At 40.7% G+C, this 22,343-nt stretch overlaps 1 protein-coding gene across 1 annotated transcript in view; it reads right to left on the bottom strand.

Moving 5' to 3' along the window:
* Window positions 1–22,343, bottom strand: part of LOC126234947 (agrin-like) — a 1,214,606-nt gene that overhangs the window by 342,644 nt on the left and 849,619 nt on the right. Inside the window, exon 7 of the mRNA XM_049943685.1 lies at window positions 8,438–8,532. Coding sequence (XP_049799642.1) covers window positions 8,438–8,532 — 95 coding nt within the window. The remainder of the gene's footprint in view (window positions 1–8,437; window positions 8,533–22,343) is intronic.

The raw sequence follows: 22,343 nt of genomic DNA, 5'->3' as shown, positions 1-22,343 counted from the left end.
CTACCCTGGCCAGCAAGATCTCCGGATCTGTCCCCCATTGAGCATGTTTGGGACTGGATGAAGCGTCGTCTCACGCGGTCTGCACGTCCAGCACGAACGCTGGTCCAACTGAGGCGCCAGGTGGAAATGGCATGGAAAGCCGTTCCACAGGACTACATCCAGCATCTCTACGATCGTCTCCATGGGAGAATAGCAGCCTGCATTGCTGCGAAAGGTGGATATACACTGTACTAGTGCCGACATTGTGCATGCTCTGTTGCCTGTGTCTATGTGCCTGTGGTTCTGTCAGTGTGATCATGTGATGTATCTGACCCCAGGAATGTGTCAATAAAGTTTCCCCTTCCTGGGACAATGGATTCACGGTGTTCTTATTTCAATTTCCAGGAGTGTAAATGTATATGTAAACAGGAGTTGCACTGCTCTCGTTCGATGAGTCACCGCCAGACAGAACCACTCGCATTACCGACTATAAACGAAGATTACAAAGGCTTCTGTGGTGTTTCTAGCAGCACCAGTTTTGCCCGGCTCTAAACTTTGCTTCTGGAAATGTGAACAGCCCACCGCCATTTCAGTGAAGCTGCCCCGTCCGTGATGTGGCCATTCAACCACCATATCAGTGACGCTGTCCTTTCCATGATATCCGGTTCTCATCTTTGTTTCTAGAAACGTGCCCAGCCCACCCACATTTCAATGCAGCTTTCTCTCCGTGATGTTGCTTATCCTTTTTCGTAGACTTTTACATTGTCGGTGAAGTTCTGTTTGTGCCCCCAATCATTACAAAGCGCTACCTGATATGAACCAGACGATATGATTGGGTATCAATGTAATTTCGTAAACGTACACATTGGTTGGTTAACATGTCGATTTCCGAAAACCAATGAATCTTTACAACCCAATGTTATCTTGTTAACTGACGACATGCCAGGATCCGAATATGGCGGTTCGCTGAATTCAGATTTAATGTCTGTCGCGACATTGTTGCTGCCATTACATCCGGAGTATCAGCCTTAGAGTTACTGCATTAAAAAAATACCTAACGATGCGGATGAATCGGAGATCGGTTTTAATGAGATTTGGATAACGAGATTTCACTGTATATTAGCAGGAAATGAAAATAGGTCCTCGGTGGGTAAACGAATATTAAGGAGAACTTAGTCGTTACATAGTTATTTTGCTGCTAGATCTCACTGCTTGCTCGGATTGTATACCTCCCCTGACTTAACAATTCTGGCGAGCTTCCAGCACCTGTACCTAAAGATGATTGTTCTTTATGATAAAATCACCGGTACAGTTCGAAGCAAGGTGTGTGAGTCTTCGCAGGACTGTCATACCAGGCCAGTTCTCACTTCCTGTCTGGTTCATCCCGTCACTTTCTTTTTCGCAGATTTTACGACTTCGCTGCTGTTCACAGCTATCACAACTCGTAGCTTGCACTGTGTGTATGCGTCATCTTTATCAAAATTGTCACCATCAGCAGACATTTTAATCAGAAACCGATGTGGTCCCACTTGAGGTCATACGTTAAGAAAAGCTCTCAACAATTTCCACCCCCAGCTACCACGATTTTGGCCTTTTAGTGCCAGGTGATTCCAGAGACTTCGCATGATGGTCTCACAATGGGTCATAGATCCCTCCTAAGTCTTTGTCTGACGACACGGTTGGATATTAATTTAGTTTCATACATGTACACATCATCAGAATTGGAATTGTCTGTGACAGGTAGAATGGGTACCAGAGTGCACTAGTATTGTTTGTGTTTAGTGTTGTTATCAGGCATGGAAGGCTGTACAAGGGTCGTAGCCAGCTTTAGATTTTGAGTGATCTCTATGAACGACAAAGAGATGCCGAAATACGCTTGTGAGACAGCTTTATCAGCAACTGAGAGTGAAAGGGGCCTCATTGTGGGTCTCCTTTTGGCCAGATGGTCGTATCGTTCAGTATCCAGAGTTTTGGGGTATTCTAACGTGACAGTGGCCCATGCTGGAGTGCGTGGCAGGGCGGGCGTACTAGTAGTCGTGGTTCTGGTTGAGCACATGCGACCACCCAGAGGAGAGCGCTGTACTGAGGAACAAACACACCGTAACTTTCACAGCTGCGCCTACCATCCGAGAACAAATAATGGACTGTCTTCAACGTTCTATGCCATCCGATACCATTAGTCTGGGAATAGCATCAACCACACGTGGCGGTCACCGCAGGCTGCTGTTAACAACAAAACAAAAACGGCTGCATTTGGAGAGGGAAAGTGAACTGTCGACGAATGGCATCGCATTGTTTTCGGCACTGAAATGAGGTTCTGCACTGCCATGAGTGACCATCGTCGGCCAACATGGCAGTGACCTGGTAAGAGGATTCATTGTTCCAATGTTTTGTAAACACACAGCGGTAGTACTTCTGGTGTCATGTTATGGAGATACAGCGAGTAAGACGTCAGGTCCTGGCTGCTAGTTCGAAGGAAATCTGATGACACAACGGTATGTCACGACTCCCTGCGTCATCGTGTGTTACATTCCTTGCGACAGTATCGTGGTGCCGTTTTTCAACATGACAGTGATCGCCCACACATGGCACGTGTCTCTACGAATAGTCTGCGTAATGTTGAAGTACTCCTGTAGCCAGCAAGGTAGATCTGTTTCCGATAGAACTCGTGAAACCAGCTCAGACGTCAAGACCGCCCCAGTGCGAGGATACATAGGACCAGTTACAACAGTTGTGAACTAGTTTTATGACATCCTCCCCAACAGAATAAGTGCATGCATCCCGATCAGAGGAGGTTCAATGTCACATTGCTAAGTGGACTCATATGCCAAGTTCCTTATACGAGGGGCGTTCAGAAAGTAAGCTCCGATCGGTCGCGAAATGGAAACGACTATGAAAATCCGATAAAGCTTTGCACAGATGTGTTGGGTAGTGTCTCTAGTATAACCCCAGTTAGCATCACGTCGCTCTTCTCATTTCTGAGCTCGCAGTGAGTGCGTAAAGATGTCTAGAAAATAGTGTCTGCCGCCAAGTACGAGGGCCTGGTGAGAAATTTCGCCTGAAGCTATGCAGCTAACATTACATAACTGTCGTGCTGTTTCTTCTTCAAGACAATTCTCAGCCGCATTCTGCAGGGGCAATGAAGATGCTCCTGCATCGTTTTCAAATGGAAATGTGAGATTACCCACAATACAGTCCGCAATTGTCTCCCCCTGAGTTTCATCTCTGGTCACATGAACCGCTGTCTTTGAAGACAACATTTTGACACAGACAACGAGGTGTAGGCCAGCGTGGAGAATTGGCGGAAAGCACTGGCGGCTGCCTTCTATGATGAGGCTATTGAAAAGTTGGTACAACGCTATGACAAAAGTCTAAGTCAGAACGGCGACTACGTAGAGAAGTAGCTGAAAGGTGTAGCTAATTGTTACAAGTAAAACATTTCTGATGTTCACTGTGGTTTCAATTTGGCAATCAATCGGAGCTTACTTTCTGAACAGGCCTCGTAAATGAGACTCGATGTTGTGATGACTGTAATGACATCATATATCCTCTCAATTAGTAAAATTGCATTTTCTTTCCAGCTCCCCTTCTGGGTGCTTCGCTTTTTTGTCAGTCAGTGTATGTTGTCCATTGGCATAATTATTATTCCTATTATTCTCATGTCTGTGTAAACCTAATCTTAAACTTTTAAAAGTTATTTACACTACACAATCATTTCATATGTTACAGAGGGTTCCCGGTTAGATGTGGGAAATACTGGGTGTTTCATACAGATTCACCCAACTTCACTGAACTTCTAAATCAATAAAGATAGAAATTTAGGGTGAATTTTACCTTAGATATTGAAGCCAAATGTTTACCTTGGCCCCCTCGTCGGAGATTCGAGTCCTCCCTCGGGCATGAGTGTGTGTGTGTGTTGTCCTTAGCGTAAGTTAGCTTAAGTTATATTAGTAGTGCGTAAGCCTAGGGACCGATGACATCAGCAGTTTGGTACCATAGTCCTTACTACAAATTTCCAATTTTACCTTGGCACTGTTAGAAGTTGCAGGTTCATGTGGTTGCAGGTAGTGTTGTCCCTGGTGTACCTAGATCGTTCTCTCTTTCACCAGCCAGTGTATGCCGAGCTGAGATGACGATAACACAACAGAAAAGGGCGTTTGCGTTGTTCGTTTTAAGAGGCGCAATCCAGTTACATCTGGGCGTCGTGGTTTTTGTCGATAGTACGGCACTGCGCTTTTTAAGTTTGCACTGCTGGCCACCAAGGTCGTCTTTTTTTTTATGCCTTTCCTTCCAATAACTTTGCCTAATTTGCGAGCCCAGTAGGGAAGCAGTGAATACAAGTCCAGACGTGCTCGCAGTAGTATGGGGAGAATTTAACTAATGAGAGCTTTCATTTTAAACGTAATTTAAAATATCGCCTTATACATACGGAAAGAACACCCTAGTAAAATAGGACAACTCTCTTCAAGATAGAGTTTTTTTGGTGCACAGTATGTGTTCCATACGACATACAGGGTAGTGTAAGTGACATACTTATAATGAGGCTCCTGACTAGCTGCTGTGTGAGATTAAGTTTTATTTTTTCTCTTTCACTACAGATCTTTTTCGTCTAAATTGCCATTATCGAGTAACCTGCGATACAGTGTGGATGACATTATCTCCATTATACATTTTTATGATACAGAAGACCACTAAGCAAGGACTGCCACTTATATGTATATATTGTCTAGATGGACTGACATACATATAACATCAATGGTAACTGTATTTGGAGTGTTGTTCTTCATTTTCTGATTTCAGGTGGTGATTAATTTGTTCTGAGAGTAATGTGACAGTTTTGGAGCTACAATTTCATATGTTTACGAAGTATAAGCACTGTTATACAGATGATATACACGTTATTTGATTGTGCGTGTATCTATGGTTGCTATATGCTCGTAGTGGTCTGTTTACAGCGATCGAAAGTGCTATTAATTTATAGATGTTTACTGGGTAGACGTTTTTTATTTGACGTGTCTGCTTTTTTGAATTTCTATTTTCGAGAATTTTTTCATAAATTACGACATTATGGTACGTATTGTATTAATTCTCTGACAGACGTTCCCACAGCGTGTATATGAACAACTGTGTTAAGGTTTTGTATTGGTGTGCGTCATCTTTGGCAGCACACAGCGCTGTGACTATACGCGTTTTCTTCCTCGGGTACTTCAATAATTTTTTAAAAATATTATTGATGTTTTAGATCCGTCAATATGTTGTATGGTTGGTTTGTGATTTGTATATAAATTTCATGTTCCTATTATGAACATTCTGGAGGAACTTATCCGGTTTCTTTTTCGAGTGTTTCACTAATTTTTTTTAAGCAGTATTGATGTTTAAGATCCCTCGGTTCGTTCATTATGTCTTGTGGTTAATTTCTTATGTATATATAAATTTGAGGTTCCTCGAGAACTTCACGGTAGAAAAGTGAAATTTAAATATAGGTAAGAAACCAATCACAAGACATATTAAATGAACAGACGTATCTTCAACATCAATAGTATTTTTAAAAAATTTAATGAAATACTCGCAAAAGAAAACGAATAAGTTCCTAGAGAAAGTTCATGGTAGCAACGTGAAATTTATATAGACATAAGAAACTAATCAAAACATATATTGAATGTACAGACGGAACTTATACATCAATACTATGCAAAAAAAATTTACTGAAATACTCGAAAAAGGAAACGCTTAAAATCAATGTTCTGTGTACAGCCAAAGATGATACACGCCAATTTAACACCTTAACACCGTTGCTCCTCTGCAATCATATGTGAGAGACGCAATATAGTAAGTATGATAATCTCATAATTTACAAAAATTATCTAAAACAGAAGTTTGCAAATGCATAAACGTAAAAAAAAGCATACCCGTAGAAACGTATCAAGTAATAGCACCTTCGATCACCATAAACACAGACTAATACGAACATACAGAAACCACAGATACATGTGAAATCAAATAATGAATATATCATCTTTATAGCAGTGGTTATACTTTGTAGACATATGGTGTGGTAGCTAAAAACTGGTAAATTACTGTCGTAACAAATTATTACGTCCTTAATTCAGAAAATATCGAACGACACTCAAAATACCGTTGCCAACAATGGTGTAGTTATGTCAGTCCATCTAGACAATATCTACGAAGTAAAATCCACGCTCAGTGTTCTTCTATACCATAAAAATGTGTAATGAAAATAATGTCACCCACACAGTATCGCAGGTCACTCGATAGTGGCAATTTGTCCGAAACCTATCTATACTGACAGAGAAAAAATAAAAATTAATCTCACACAGCAGCGACTCTGGACACTCCGTATAAACTTTGTAGTCCCCTGCGTAGTGTAAAATTCAACCCCAGATTCTATCTTCATTCTCGTAGCACAGACAGCCTTATATTTCAGGTGGATCCTTTTGAAACAACATGTATTAAAAAGAACATCAGCACAAATAAATATCACCATACTGTGAAATTTCTGATAGTTTCGCATCGCAAGAAGTGCTGGTTGTCTCGTAGTCCTAGAGCAGGCAAAAACCGTAGTTGATAGATGATTTGGTAAATGTTTATTTTACTGACACAATAAAGAGCATTTGTCTAAAAATAACTAGTTTTAGCTTACACAGGCAACATACAGAAAAATTGATAAATCAAATAAGTTACAAATGCAAGAATCAATGTTATATTTCAATGTTTTACGCAAATTACTATATCATCAACTAGTAAATACAGTAAGTACACGTCAACGAAATACTAGTGCAACAACTTAATTACGCACAATGAAAAATTACAGTATAGAGCATTTGTAAGAAGTCAGAGATTCACTCTGAACTTATTAAAAAAGAAAAAAATAAGGTTCTGAGCACAATGGGACTTAACATCTGAGGTCATCAGTCCCTTAGAACTTAGAACTACTTAAACATAACTAACCTAAGGACATCACACACATCCGTGCCCGAGGCAGGATTCGAACCTACGAACGTAGCGTTCCAGCGGTTCCAGACTGAATCCCCTAGAAGCTCTCGGCCACAACGGCCGGCTGAACTTATTCAATTTGGGTAAATAAAAGGGGACACGCATCGTCAAATTTATTTCGATGCGAAATGCGCTATTTTTTAGCTGCGGAAAGCTTATATTTGTTGGTCGAAAAATATATTTCCTCAACTTTTGTTTTACACACGGAAGCACGACAACTTTTTAATTGTGAAATTCTCACACCTTGTTTCTATGGGTGTTCCGGAATACAGACATAACATAGATTCGAAATTCATTATTCTTCTCATGTTAATAGAGTACACCTTCCTGTTAAGTATTTGTTACACGATGAAACTGCAACTGCGAACATTTGATTTAGAAGGCACTGCTTAAATCGGGAGAGTTAGAGGCTATTGGAGTTTCACTGATAAACTGCTGTTGCTACTTCCCACTCGCAGCGAAATAAAACAGCGAAGTACGGAAACGGGCGTCATTGTGCGAAAGATATTGAGAGTAGTCACGATCGGTAGGTGCGGTTAAAATATATAGGGAGAGGTAAACGTACGTGATGACGGAGATAAAAACAACCTTGCTCAGACAAGAAAATGCAGGTAGGAGACAGTTATTTCTCTCGAGGCTGCAGCTCTTTGGTGTTACAGCTTGCGACAAATAAATTTACACACGCATCGCCGAAAAGCACTTAGTTCTCGTGGAAGAAAATGACTTTTTGTGTAGCCATCAAAGTTACCAGATTTCTATCAAATACTCTACTTACTGCAGTGATAAGTGAAAAACATGTATTATAAACCTTCGACGACTATTACAGCTATTACAGAAGATGAGGCTACTCTCATTCCAAGGGTTTTGTCACTGTCAGCCGCAAGTTAGGTAATAGTTTTTTGTTTGCCGGCAGGTAACTGTCTGCGTTCCCGGTACGCATTGAAATGCTCGTGTCCATAGTCCGTATAATGGTACAAAACGTCACAGCCCATTAATAAAGCAGTCTTTGATAAAAAAGGTACAGTCTCGGACGAGCGCCACAGCATTAGTGACACATGTTATATAGATGGTTCAAGAGACTAAAACTCTTTTTTTGTGGCTATAGCCTATAACTACCGATCAGATAGTGTCCAGCATACGAAGCGAGAATCCTATGAAGAATTTCATATCTTCTGATCATATTATGAAGTAAAATCAAACAATGTTAACATTTAGCGTGGTTCCCTGCTCCATACCTCTCATTCATCACCCCAACCCCATTTCTCCTCCTTTACAGATGAGACCGGAGGACAGTATCCTTTTACTTTTCTCCTTCGTCATGCACTAATACGTGTAGTTCCACAGTCCATTTGTGTTTCATTGTAGCCCTGCCAGCTTTACTATAGTGTTAAGGTTCTGTTTTCTCCGTAATGTGAGTTCTACATGGAGATTGCTTCCTACTTACGTGTTCGCAGGGCTCTGGACATACGCAGCGTGGATTTCCCGAGGTGTCAACCTTGCAGATCGCGTGGTTGTTACATATCTGGTTTTCACAGCCATCTGAAAAAGACAAACCAAGAGGGATGAACAACAACGATACGATTATGAACGGGTCATGATGACAGTAAGTACAGATTCAGGGGTATATTATTAGGGAGGCCTTTGAAACAAATAATCTTCGAAAAGGCATTGGTGCAGCCAGAAACCACATTTTCTAGAATAAATTTCTTTTATTTCACATCTATGGTCACAAACTTGTAGGTCTTCAGACTACCCGTTTCGGTATACTGGAGCCATAGTGGCATTGTCAAATATTAAACACAAAATCAGTGCCAGCAACGTCACACATATATAAATTATGGTATACACGAGAATCATCTAGTCAGCAGAGTTACTGTTCAAAACGAACTGCCGCACAAGAGCCACAAAATGTTGGTGCTACTGTAGGCGTATAGGCGTACACATAATCTTAAATGATAATTGTACGATTAAAAACGAAAAGACGGATGCAATCATTAAAGTCTGTAGTGGGCTTATAAAGTGTACAAGTCACTACAGTAATAAAATGCGATAAATTAATACACGACCAAACTTAGATTGTTAAAATGGAAAAAAATTGCAGTAATTCTGAGACGCTCAATGGCGATATTTTAGATAATGACATGAATAATAAACAGCTTTCAGAGTATACAGACTAATATAAAAATTAGAAAACAAATAGCTAAAGAAGCCCAGTAAATGAAAACAGACTGCAGCAAATAATCAGCGCCCTCTGATGGCGCTACCTCCAGAACTCCGCATAGGCGTGAACTGGTCAGAGGAACTTGACCGCCAGAGGGCCCCTCTTACTCTGCGGCACGCCTTTCCAAGAAAAGAAAAATAAAACACCGTACCAGTGCATGAACAAGACTATCTGGTTCATCAAGTTGTTGTTGTTGTGGTCTTCAGTCCAGGGACTGGTTTGATGCAGCTCTCCATGCTACTCTATCCTGTGCAAGCTTCTTCATCTACCAGTTCATCAAGTGTATTATATAAATGGAGAAGAGTACGAGGGGTCCTCTCGCGGCTTACGTTCCTCTAACCACCTCTCATCTACACGACGTTCTGGTGGTAGCGCCAACAGAGGGCGCTGATCATTTGCTGCTGTCTGTTTTCATTTATTGGGTTCTTTAGCTATTTGTTTTGTAATTTTTATATTCTTCTGTGTACTCCCAATTTAGTATTGGAGTGCAGCGTGGAGGGTAAAAATCGTAGAGGGAGACCAAGAGATGAATACACTAAGCAGATTCAGAAGGATGTAGGTTGCAGTAGGTACTGGGAGATGAAGAAGCTTGCACAGGATAGAGTAGCATGGAGAGCTGCATCAAACCAGTCTCCGGACTGAAGACCACAACAACAACAACAACTCCGAAAGCTGTTTGTTATTTATGTCACTATCTAAAATTTCGCCAATTGAACATATGTCAATTACTGTTCTTAACTTTTTCCATTTTAACAATCTAACATTCGTCGTGTTTTAATTTATGGCATATTGTTACTGTAGTGACTTTTACACTTTACAAGCCCACTACAAGCTTTACTGATTGCATCTTACTTTTTATTTTACAACAGTTATCATTTAGCCGGCTGCTGTGGCAGAGCGGTTCTAGGCGATGCAGTCCGGAACCAAGCTGCTGCTACGGTCGCAGGTTCGAATCCTGCCTCGGGAATGGATGTGTGTGAAGCCTTTAGGTTAGTTAGGTTTAAGTAGTTCTAAATCTGGGGGACTGATGACCTCAGATGTTAAGTCACATAGTGCTTTGAGCCATTTGAACCAATTATCATTTAAGAATATGTGTAAGAAGGCTACCGTAGCGACATCTGGCGAGCTTGCGACACAAACATTTAATGGATACCGCACGGCAGTTTGTTTTGAACAGTAGCGCTGCTGACAAGATGATTCTTGTATATACTATTATTTATATAGGTGTGACGATGCTGGCGCTGAATTTGTGTTTAGCATTTGACGATGGTTTTTATAAAACAGGTATGCCTCGTCATAATTACAGTGTTCATATATATGTCAGTAATACTTCTCATCGTGGCCTATTTTGTTTTAAGCTGTAGACAACCCACTCGTTGTATTTGTGTTTTTCCCATATTTTGCTTCAGATCTGAATATGGTCATTGCTGACCGAAACCGGTAGTCTGAGGACCTAAACGTTTGTGACAATAGATGTGAAGTAAAAAAAAAACTTTATTCTACAGTTTCAGGTCACTTTCTATTCGCGACCATGTCGTAGCTTGGGACCACATTTTCTATTTGTTCATTAATCTTTTTTTATTTCTGTCTAGAACTATAATATTTATTTTAGTTATTTACTATTTAATAATTGATTATAAGTTTTTATTGAATGAGAACTTTTTAATTTAAATGGTCATTAATCGATGCGTACGCGGATTATGCCGAAAAAAATAATAGTTCCACTATCTGTCACCAGGTGAAAACCTGGCGCTGTAAGCAGTCAGAATGTGATACGCATGCAAGAAAAGGGAACGATCGAACACACGGTAACTGTGGTTCTGGCTCGTTACTAGTCGTTACTAGGATATGTACACAAATTAAAACATATGTTCAGTATTGCATCCTATTTTCAACACTCTGCGTCCGTAACACAGCGTTGCTCACAGCATATCCGGTGTAATCAGGGTCGTATGTCGTCGTATGGTATCCTTCAGATCAGGAAAAATCTATATCCCTGACAGACACGATGTCCACAAATCCCACATGGATTTAGTTGGGGGGTCTGGAGGTCACACATCTTGAAACTGTTTAGAAATGTTGCTGTCTTTACTGAAGGTTTCTTGAGGCAAATCTGTCACCTGACAAGCGAATGTGGTGTCACTCCATTATGCATGAAAATAGTAGCGTGGACACAGTTGCATTCTTGCAAAGCTGGGATCACTTGATGCACAAGTAGGTCCTTATAACGTGCAGATGTCACTGTACACCTGACAGGCCCGCGTGGTGTGATCTACTCGAAGAAAAATTGACATAGACTGAAGGAGCTCGTGAAGCCACACCACACAGTCACAAAAGCTAAGTGCAGTGGATGTTTCTGAACAACATGTGGCGGAGTAGAACGCCATGTGCGACAGTTTTGTGTGTTCAGAGTGAAATGGTCCTCGTCCATCGAAAGTATGTTACTCGGACACATGTCATCCACTTTCAACCATGCCAAAAAACGTGGCCTATCTTGGGGCTTCATCTGGTGCATATTCTGAATCTTGTAGAGATGCCAGCGTAAACTGTGCTGCATAGCCGGCCGCTGTGGCCGAGCGGTTCTAGGCGCTTCAGTCCGGAACTGTGCTGCTGCTACGATCGCAGGTTCGTATCCTGACTCGGGCATGGATGTGTGTGATGCCCTTAAGTAAGTCCAATAGTGCTTAGAACCGTTTTTTTGTGCTGCAGACTCTTTTGAACTGTCGACCAGGGGAGAGAATTAGGTGGCATAAGTTGAGCACTGGCTGCAGGTTCTGAGGCGTATACTGCACGGTCGGAAGTGGCTACAGCAGTTTCATCAACAACTGCCACGGGAGTGGACCGCCACTCTCTCCCTGCTCCACCATGTAATTCTTGTTACTTCTAGTTCCTTGATCATATTCTTTAGCCCATTTATTGACGTGGGGCCTCTCCGCAGCTGTTTCTGTCGGTGATATTCCTGCCGTTCTCATAAAACAACTTTACCAGCTTTGCATTGTCTTTATTGTCAAAAAATGGTTCAAATGGCTCTGAGCACTATGGGACTCAACATCTGTGGTCATAAGTCCCCTAGAACTTAGAACTACTTAAACCTAACTAACCTAAGGACATCACACACATCCATGCCCGAGGCAGGATTCGAACCTGCGACCGTAGCAGTCGCGCGGTTCCTGACTGAGCGCCTAGAACCGCTAGACCACCGCGGCCGGCTCTTTCTTGTCAATAGCCATTTCACGTGTATGTAAAACTTCAGCCTTCTTAACCCTTTCACAAACAGTCACACTACAAAAGAAATCAAAATGCATTGACAAGAGACAAACAGCACACTGACGTCAAGACAGGAAACATTTCACATTCTGACTACTTACAGCGCCTTATATTCACCTGGTGGCAGAAAGTGGAACTATTATTTTTTCAGCGTACTTTGGGAGCACACCGATTAATGAACATACCTACAATGTTTCAGCGTTCTGCAATTTATACAGCCCAAATTGCAGCACTCTGAACACTGTCAGTTTAATTATAGCCACCCAGTATATGGCAGAAGGTATTGTCCACAAAGAAAGTGAATCAGCATCTCCTATGTGATCGCGTCGTTGATACCTCAGACTTCCACCTTGTCCCTATGCTACTTGGCTTAGAGGGATCTTCTTTTATGATTAGTACTACTCACAAAGTTTACTTCACGACATCTTCAATTCCAAACCAGCATATTGTTTTACATGTACAACTGAGAAATTACCACTGTGTTGAGGGACAGACCTAGATTATGAGGAGTATATTACACAGTATTACTTGATAATTTTTTCTTTGCTTGTGAAAAATAATTTAAAAATTTTAGTAATATCTAGCAGCATGTGGACCAAAAGTCAACCACAAACAAATACTTTTTATTTAGAAATATTCTAAGTTGTGTAACGTTAAAAACACAGTAGTCTTGGACTAAAATATTGACTCACAAAAAGAGTCAGTTACATGAGATAAATTCTTTGGGGAAAAAAGGATGAATGTGTATAAAAAACAGAACAGTCATCTACTAGTTCAGGTGGAGGTAAAGCAAGTGAGTGGTTTCATAGGTATGACACTGTGGAGATGACAGTTTTTCAACTAAATAGCAGACTTACAAAACACTTTACTGATGAAGCGAGTATCCAGGCCAGTTAGATACAACACAAGGAATAGTAAGTGAAATATTCAGAAATGTTATTGACTGTTCTCAGTAACAGCACACTCTTCATTCAACTCTATACTAGACAGGATAAGTAACTAGCAATAACAGAATACAGGAGAAGCAAACAGGTAAAACTGATGTTCAGGATTTATCAGTGTCCATATTCATAAGCATTTGAATTGGAAATCACGTAATAGAGATATTCTCAAACGTCTAATTTCAGCAACTTTTGCTCTGGGTTTAATTATTGATTTTGGGGATGACACTACCAGCAAACTGGCTTAATTTGCGTAATGTCATTCATTTATATAGTGAAGAAAATGTTCTGGGACAATCCCATACGTGGATACAAAGTATTTACTATACAGAAACAACTGCAATTATTATATCTGTTGTCCTTCCTCGAGCCTCACTTAGGTAACTGTATAAAAAGTTGACATTCTATCAACGGCCTAACATTACAGTTACTCTCATATGATGTTTATTGTCGAGCAACAGACCCAATTTGGAGTAACAGACGCATTCACAAAAATAGCACAAGGAACAAAAATATCCTCCATTACCCACAGATGTCTTACACTTGCGCAGAAAAGAGTAAATTATGCACCCATAAAAAGATACGTTCCTGAACAGATAATGTATCGTGAAGGTGGGCTACATTTGTTAAATTTTATTATAAGTATAAATTCAATTTTTTAACTGGCCAGCATATAACAGCTTTTTTTCACTTAGAAAATGTTTACTTATTGTAAAACTATTGACATTTTATACATTATAGCGTGTTTTCCGGACTGAATCTGAAATATTTTTCGGCCTTCTTTGTTTGTGTGCCGTAGAGACTGTGAACGCAGGATAATTGCAGCATGACTGAAAGCATATAAGCAACCTTTCGTGTGTCCTCACCCATGAATAGAATGAGGTCTGGACATATTATCTGTATCCTCACTCAAGAGTGAAATTACATGTAACTGTAATATCTGTTACAGTAAAAAGGGTCAAATTTCATACATTTTACAGCGATTTGTAGAGTGTAGAGTCGATTTACATCTAGATTCCCCTCATCTTCATGTCTGAAAATCTTTGTTTAGCCTTAAGTTAGATTACGTTTTTCACCTTGTATGTATATTCAGGCTGAGGTAGATTCAGTATGGAATTCCTGAACATAAATACACTGATAAACTGATTTTTGTAAGTACGGAAGATACAGCCTCTTTTTTTCGCTGTACTGCATTTATACTATACAAGAAATGTATTCGCAATTGCGAGTATGGACAACCATCAGCTGTATAACAGACTGACGACAATGAAAATTTGTTCCGGACCGGAGTCGAACCTGGATGTCCCGCTTATAGCGAGCTGTCGCCTTCCCATTAGGCTATCTGAGCAAGACTCACGGCCATATCTAAATGTCTGGAGAAATATTACATCGTAAATCCGAATAACATGGGCACTGCAATATCGTATCGTCGTTCATTTATACTGTCGTGTTTGAAGTAACATCGTAAACACTTTGGATGATGTTACGACAGTTAATTGTGTTTCGTTCTGTAACTAATGTGAGGCAATTCGATTAGTATTGTATATGTCATGTCTGTGCCCACTAATGGAGTGTAAAGTATCTTGAGACTTTTTCTTAGATATCTTAACCAAGTATCCTTCGGTGAAAGGAGTTGACCTGGGTCTAAAATATGGTCCCATCATCCCTAAAATAATACGTTTCCGATTGCACAGCCGTTCTTTATCCTAAATGTGTTGAATACGCCACATATATCTACAATATTCGGCCTCCCCTGAATAAATTCACGATATATTCGCTGGGCGCACCTGACGTATCGCTAAATTCAAACTTGGTGGCGTTATGAATGGCTCTATAGAAATATGCTCCACTCGCTCGCCTCGATGCACGCAGATATAGCTTTCCTTCGATGCCTGGGAAAGCCGTCGTTCATTCTTACTATTTGACTATGAGATAAAGTAAATTCTGAAAATACGGCAACTACAAATTAATGATAGGACTATAGGTAGAGAGATGCTATATGTAACACGTTTGGCTATCAAAAGTGCAGTGCGTGAAGGATCCAATGGCTTCGCTGCAAAATTTTATCTAAACATCTCTCAGAAAATGCAAACAAATTCTGATCATGTTAAAGGTTGTCAGCGGCACCAAGGTTAATGCACAGACGCTCATGAATGGAAAGGGAACTGACATGGGGCGGGGGGGGGGGAGAGGTGGTGGTAGGGGGGGGGGGCAAAGAAAAAGCAGAATGGCCACACTCCATTTCAAATATTCGTTTATGGAAGTGGACACAGGAGTGCTGGTGCAGTTTAATTCACGCACCGCTGCAAATATGAGTGATCCAGATATTAGAGTCAGTGATATTTAAAAACAACTGAAATCGCTAAAATTGAAAAAAGGTACCAGCAACTGATGGAATCCATGTCAGATTCTATACAGAATTTCCAGCTGAAGTATCCCTCTTTTAACCACAATATACCGTAGATAGGTCGAACACCCGTCTTACAAGAAGGTTGGCAGAATTTATCCGTCTGTTGTAATATCTTAGAACACTTTGTGACCTCAAATATAATGAGTTATCTCGAATAAAATGACCTCAATGGAATCAGAAAACGACGATTATGGTAAACCTAACTTGAGCTGTTCTCACTTGACATCCTGTAAGTCATGGATCAAGGCATTCTGGTGGATACTGTATTGCTTGATGTACAAAAGGCACTTGATTCGGTATAGGGCTAACGTTTACTAACGAAAGTTTTTTAGGTGTAAAAGAAACACTGAAGTTTTTTTGACTGAGAAGACGTAGAACGTTATCTCGGAGAGTAGAATTAGAAGTGACTTCAGGCTTCACCCAGGAGGTTTATTGGGAGTCTTGTTGTTCATGTTGCATCTTAATGATCTGACGCTCAGTATGAATAGTAATATCAGACTTTTTTTTGCAGATGATGCAGTTATTTATAATGAAGTGTAATCTGAAGAAACGTGCACGAATATGCCGGCAGATGATGGTATGATTTCAGCACTCTCCCATGAGACCATGAGAAACAGCCGCATCGAAAGCACAAAGAACTGCCAGGTGGGAAGGCTTAGGTGCTTTGATGAAGTAGAAAGCTATGCCGGTGGTAGTACAAGGCTTGACAGAGAAGGCAGACGAAATGTGTCCCACAGAATACAGTAGGGAGGGATCTATAGGAGTTGTGAGGCTAGGTTCTGTTAGGGAGTAAACTCTGACAAGACATCCAGCTGTCACAGAAGCAGTAGAGTGGCAATCCCAATACTGGGATACTCACTGCGTAGCTCTCGTAACGCGACCAGTGGAAAATTAATATTACCGGTAAACTTCAGGTTGGCCTTGGAAACTAGGCGGATAATACTGTTGCAATATCCAGAAAATTAAAAGCCAAACGAATATCAGACCTCGTAAATCTAGAAACATCGAACGTGCGTGACCTTGCCCATAAACAATACGAATAGGATAATGTCATACAGATGAATAAATAAAACAATTATAAAATGCAGATAAAATATAGTTATATGATTTATGAACATTATATTGAGGTGACGAAACTCATGGGGTAGCGATATGCACATATACAGATGTCGGTAGTATCGCGTACACAAGTATAAAACGGGATTTCATTTCCGGAGCTGTCATGTGTACTCAGGTGATTCAAGCGAAAAAGTTTCCGACGTGATTATGGCTGCACAACAGCAATTAACAGGACTTGAACTCTGGATGGTAGTAGGAGCTAGATGCATCGGATATTCCATTTCGGAAACCGTTATGAAACGTCCCCTTTGTACAATCATACATGACTATGCTTATCCTGACACACAATATTTTTAGCGCAACGCAATCTGACTTTCAAAAATCCCTACAAAAGAATGGCCCTGAGTATAACATTAACCTATACCTTTCACAAATCACTTACCTCACAAAAATCTTCGTTACTCGAACTACTGCAATACAGCGAGCGCCACTACTGCCAGCTAAATAAAAGATTCAAACTACGGAAGGCACTAACTACTGATAGGCATAGTTAGCAAATGAAAGATTTTGATAGAGAACAAACAATGTATTTACCTTAATAGTCATCAAAAGTCATAATATATATAGGAGTTCATAACATATATTCTTACAAATATCAAAACTCCGCCATTTCTCTCCCCACATCCACCACTGCTGGCGGCTTACCTCCAACTGCGCAACGCTACGCGCTGTTCACATCCAGCTGCCGCTGCCCAACACTACAATGGCAGACAACAATGCAAACTAGCCACAGACTGCACACAGCACAGCCAGTGATTTTCATACAGAGCGCTACGTAACGTTGCCAATAAGAAAACATAAACAGCCTACTTACACCGTTAGGGAATTCAATATTCCGTGACCCACAGTGTCAAGAGGGTGCTGAGAATACCAAATATGAGGTTTTCCTCTCACCATGGAACAACGCAGTGGCCGATGGCCTTCTCTTAACGACCAGAGTAGCAGCATTTGCGTAGAGCTGACAGTGTTAGCAGAGAAGCAACACTGCAGAAATCAGTACAGAACGTAGGACGAACGCATCCGTTAAGACAGCGCGGTGAAATCTGGCATTAATGGGCAGTCATAGCAGAGGAGCGCCGCGAGCGCCTTTGCTAACAGCACGACGTCGCCTGCTGCACCTCTTCTTGGCTTGTAATCACATCGGTTGAAACCTATATGACTGGAAACTCATGGTGTGGTCAGATGAATCACGATTTGTTGGAAGAGCTGATAGTACGGTTCGAGTGTGGCACAGACACCAGGGAGCCATGGACGCAAGTTGTCAACAAAACACTGTGCAAGCTGGTGGTGGCTCCACAATGACGTGTGCTGTTTTTACATGGAATGGACTGGATTGTTGACTGAAAATTGTTATATTCGGCTACTTGGAGACCATTTGTTTCCAAACCACGATGGAATTTTTAGGGATGTCGTCGGATCACAATTGTTCGTGACTAGGTTGAAGAATATTTTGGGCAATTCGAGCGAATGAATTGGCCACCCACATCGCCCAACATGGGACATAATCAAAATGTCAGTTCGTGCACAAAATCCTGCACCGGCAACGTCATCGCCGTTGTGGGCGGCTGTAGAGGCAGCATGGCTCAATATTTGTGCAAGGGATTTCCAGTGGCTTTTTGAGTACCAGCTACGTCAAGATGCTGCACTACGCCAGGCAAAAAGCGGTCCGATACGATATTAGGAGGTATCCTATGACTTCTGTCACCTCTGTGCATGTCAATGAATGTCCCCGACGTAGGAGGCAGGAGTGAACCTGATAAATTTTACAAGAGCTTAAAAAGTATCCTTGACTCCATAACTATGAATTAGTATATTGCCGTGTGAGGAGATTGAATGCTCGAATAGGATGACAGCCACTTAAGGACATAGCTGGGAAAAATGGAGAAGAAATTAATCAGAATGGAATGATGTTGAAGGACTTGTGTACTGGAATTTATTGGGTACGGAAAACTTTCTTTTCAAAGTAATGAGAGATTCACAAAATTTCCTGTTCTACCCACCGCCATAGATCGATAACATGTTATTTAATAGCAAATAAAAAGTTGAGAAAATTATTCCAGGTACGTGAGAGTGACGAGACGAATGGATATAAAGTCTGATTATTTTTTAGTAACAGGGAAAATAACACTTAAAACTAAAAGGGTAAGAACAACACACAATTACAAATCTATAAGGGGCACTTAAATGATAACGACACAGATGGAAAAAAGGAAGGAAACTGTATATTATTTAAAAAGCAGTCGCCGTAGCTGTTAATACATTTTCCCCCTGTGAGACAAGACGGTCAGTATATGAAGATAGTAACTGTTCTCGAAAGAACTGATACCACTGATGACCGTGCAGCTTCTCTAGAATAAATGATAATTAATAGAAATCCTAAGCTGCCGACAGGTGTTGTTGACATACTTTTTTTTTAAATCTCATTTTGTTCTATATTTTTCGTTGAATTTGTTCGTCGCGGACGTCCGATGACACTCGTTCAGGTTGTTCGTTTATTCGTTTACTCAGTTTTTTTATTACAGAGGGTAGCTAAACGCTCTGACCCAACACGCTGAGCTACCGTGCCGGCGCTCGATCGGGACAGCTGAAAATGTGTGCCCCGACCGGGACTCTAACCCGGTATCTCCTGCTTACTTGGCAAATGCTCTATCAATCTGTGCCCACGCCCGGGTTCCCGAGTTCGATTCCCGGTGGGGTCAGGGATTTTCTCTGCCTCGTGATGGCTGGGTGTTGTGTGCTGTCCTTAGGTTAGTTAGGTTTAAGTAGTTCTAAGTTCTAGGGGACTTATGACCACAGCAGTTGAGTCCCATAGTGCTCAGAGCCATTTGAACCATTTTTGAGGACACAGATAAATAGCGCGACTGCAGCGACTTATCCCTTGCACGCTTCCCGTGAGACCCACATTCCCAACTGTCGACAATCTACTAGGAACGTTACGTATGTAATTTCCTTACTTACTTTTTTTCCTTTTCATTTGACTGCCCCTTATACAAAGGGAACAATTTGGAAAATTATCATCAGAAATCAATATAAATAACTTTTAATATAATGTATGGTAAAGGAACCTATGCGTAAAAGCATCGAATTAAAATTGCAGAAACCAACTCAGCTGACTGGAAGGGTAGCTTTTGAAACCTTGGGGACAAGAAGTAGATACAAAGCGAAAAAGGAGTAGTGTTTGAAATGAATAATTAAAACATGCTGCTCAACGGAAAAAGGAACTACTTCTACAGCGGTCCCTGACGGAAACTCCCCAGACAGAAACAAAGAAATTACGAAGAGCTGCAAATAAGGAACGCTGGGAAAGATGTATACTGTAAAACTATGGAATATTATGGAAAGTCATCTGATGGAAGTTATCCGAAGTGTGAGGGAGAGCTGAAAAGCAAAGCCTCCATATTTGTTAGGTGAAAACTCTTAAAGCTTTTTAAATAAAGCTAAAGTTATTAATATTCTAAATATTTATTTTTCGTGTCTACATATCTGCAGCCCTCTGCTGCTAGAGGGCCCTAAATTGTAGAGTGTAACATGGCGGTGCGTGCGAGGCAGCATGCCGCACAGCAGTTTCGAATTCGAAGAGTTGGTCCACAGCAGCCTTTCCTTCAGCATGACAATGCCACACCACACCGGAGTGCTGCGATATCTGCGACAATTCAAAGCCTTGGGTTCACTGTCATCGATCATCCTCCATACAGTCCCAATTTGGCCTCATCTGACTTTCATATTTTCCCAAAACTTGAAGAACACCTTCGAGGACTTCATTTTGTCAGTGATGAGGCGGTGCAAGGAGAGCTGAGTTGTGATACCGTCAACAAAGTCAAACGTTCTACATTGACAGTATCAACAAACTGGTCACTCGTTGGAAGACATCGCCAAGGTGATTGAGTTTAGAAATAAATATGTAAACATGAAGAATAAAGATGTAGAAGGTTAATCGTGTTTGTGTTATTCAAAAGGCTTTCAGTTTTCACATAAAAAATTCGGAGGCATTACTTTTCAGCGCGTCCATATATATATATATATATATATATATATATATATATATATATATATACAGTACTATAGATAAATGTAAAGGTAAAACCTGGAAATATCTCCCGAAGAAATATTAACAAAGGGCTTAGACAAGGGTGTTGTATTTCACTGATACCTTTTCATTTGTATTTAGACGACGTTGTGAAGATATAGAAACAAAAGTTCTGAGGTTTAATATAGAAAGCATTGCATCCTTCACCACTAATGTGGCTGGTAGGAGAAAGTAGACCTATCTTCCTGTGACGAATTATCTAATGAGGATGAGCCTAACCTAGACGACGAGGAAAGTTATTTCGGGTTTTCTGGAGACCGCATGCCCTCTGGGGCAGATGTATCGCGCATATTTTGCGACAGTCCATTTTAAGCGGACGCCAATGGAGAAATTTGGGTTCAGTATAGCCAGTGCCGTGTCTGGGCGCATACTGTATCTGCGGGGAGTTTATGTTTGTGATCATTGCAAACAAACTTGAACCTTGTTTTTATATTTTTTTCCTTTGTGTTAAATGTAGACCTTATTTTGACACAAGGAAAAAGAAAGCTTTCTTTTTGTATTGTTTTTTTAAATAAATTATTTAAAGTAACCCCCCATAACTTAGAAGGGCACATGTTATTGTACCATCCGAGGTTTCTTCAATAATTTAATCCTTAACAGAAAAATGTTACTGTGTAAAAAGCTTAGCTAGCCTACACTTCGACCTTGTTCTATACAAAAAAGAATGGAAGGAACGTATGGAAAGCATAGGCGATGAATGGATTCCAAAACAGTTGGTTCAATACGTCCCTGAAGGAAGAAGAATCGTTGGTAGACACGAGAAGACGGAAGGTTCTAGAAGTCGCAACGAAACAAATGGTCTAATGCTTGTACGTAATGATAATAATCGCCTGATCTACAGTCAACAGGATGGTTTGTATCATATCAACAATGATTACTGGGGGGTTAAAACTGTTGGTATTTTTAAAAATATCGGGAAGCTGATGTATCGATACTTAAAAATATCATTATCGGCCTTCGCATATCGATATATCGGCAGAAAAAAAAACGAGAAACCGGCCTACAAAAATACTGCCGGTTTTAGAGATTCATATTCAAGTACTGACTTATTATTAGATATCCCGTACCTCAACAAGCTAGCAGCCTACTTATCCCTCTTACAGCAAGAAATCAAAGAAAACGATGTACCTTCACACTTGGCAATAACCACTTTGCTATCAATGGTAACTGCATGTAAGGGGCACAATGAAAGGTATCTAATAGGTCCGTCATTTGGTTTCGTCAAATATCAGATCTGTCCTGCACGTCTCATGTTGAATTTCAAGTTTTTTCATTTCTGCAAACACTAGCGAAGTAGCAGTAGCA

Source organism: Schistocerca nitens, chromosome 2 (assembly GCF_023898315.1).
Source record: "Schistocerca nitens isolate TAMUIC-IGC-003100 chromosome 2, iqSchNite1.1, whole genome shotgun sequence".
Classification (NCBI taxonomy): domain Eukaryota; kingdom Metazoa; phylum Arthropoda; class Insecta; order Orthoptera; family Acrididae; genus Schistocerca; species Schistocerca nitens.
The sequence above is the reverse complement of the archived record's forward strand: the minus strand, read 5'-3'. Positions and strand labels throughout refer to the sequence as shown.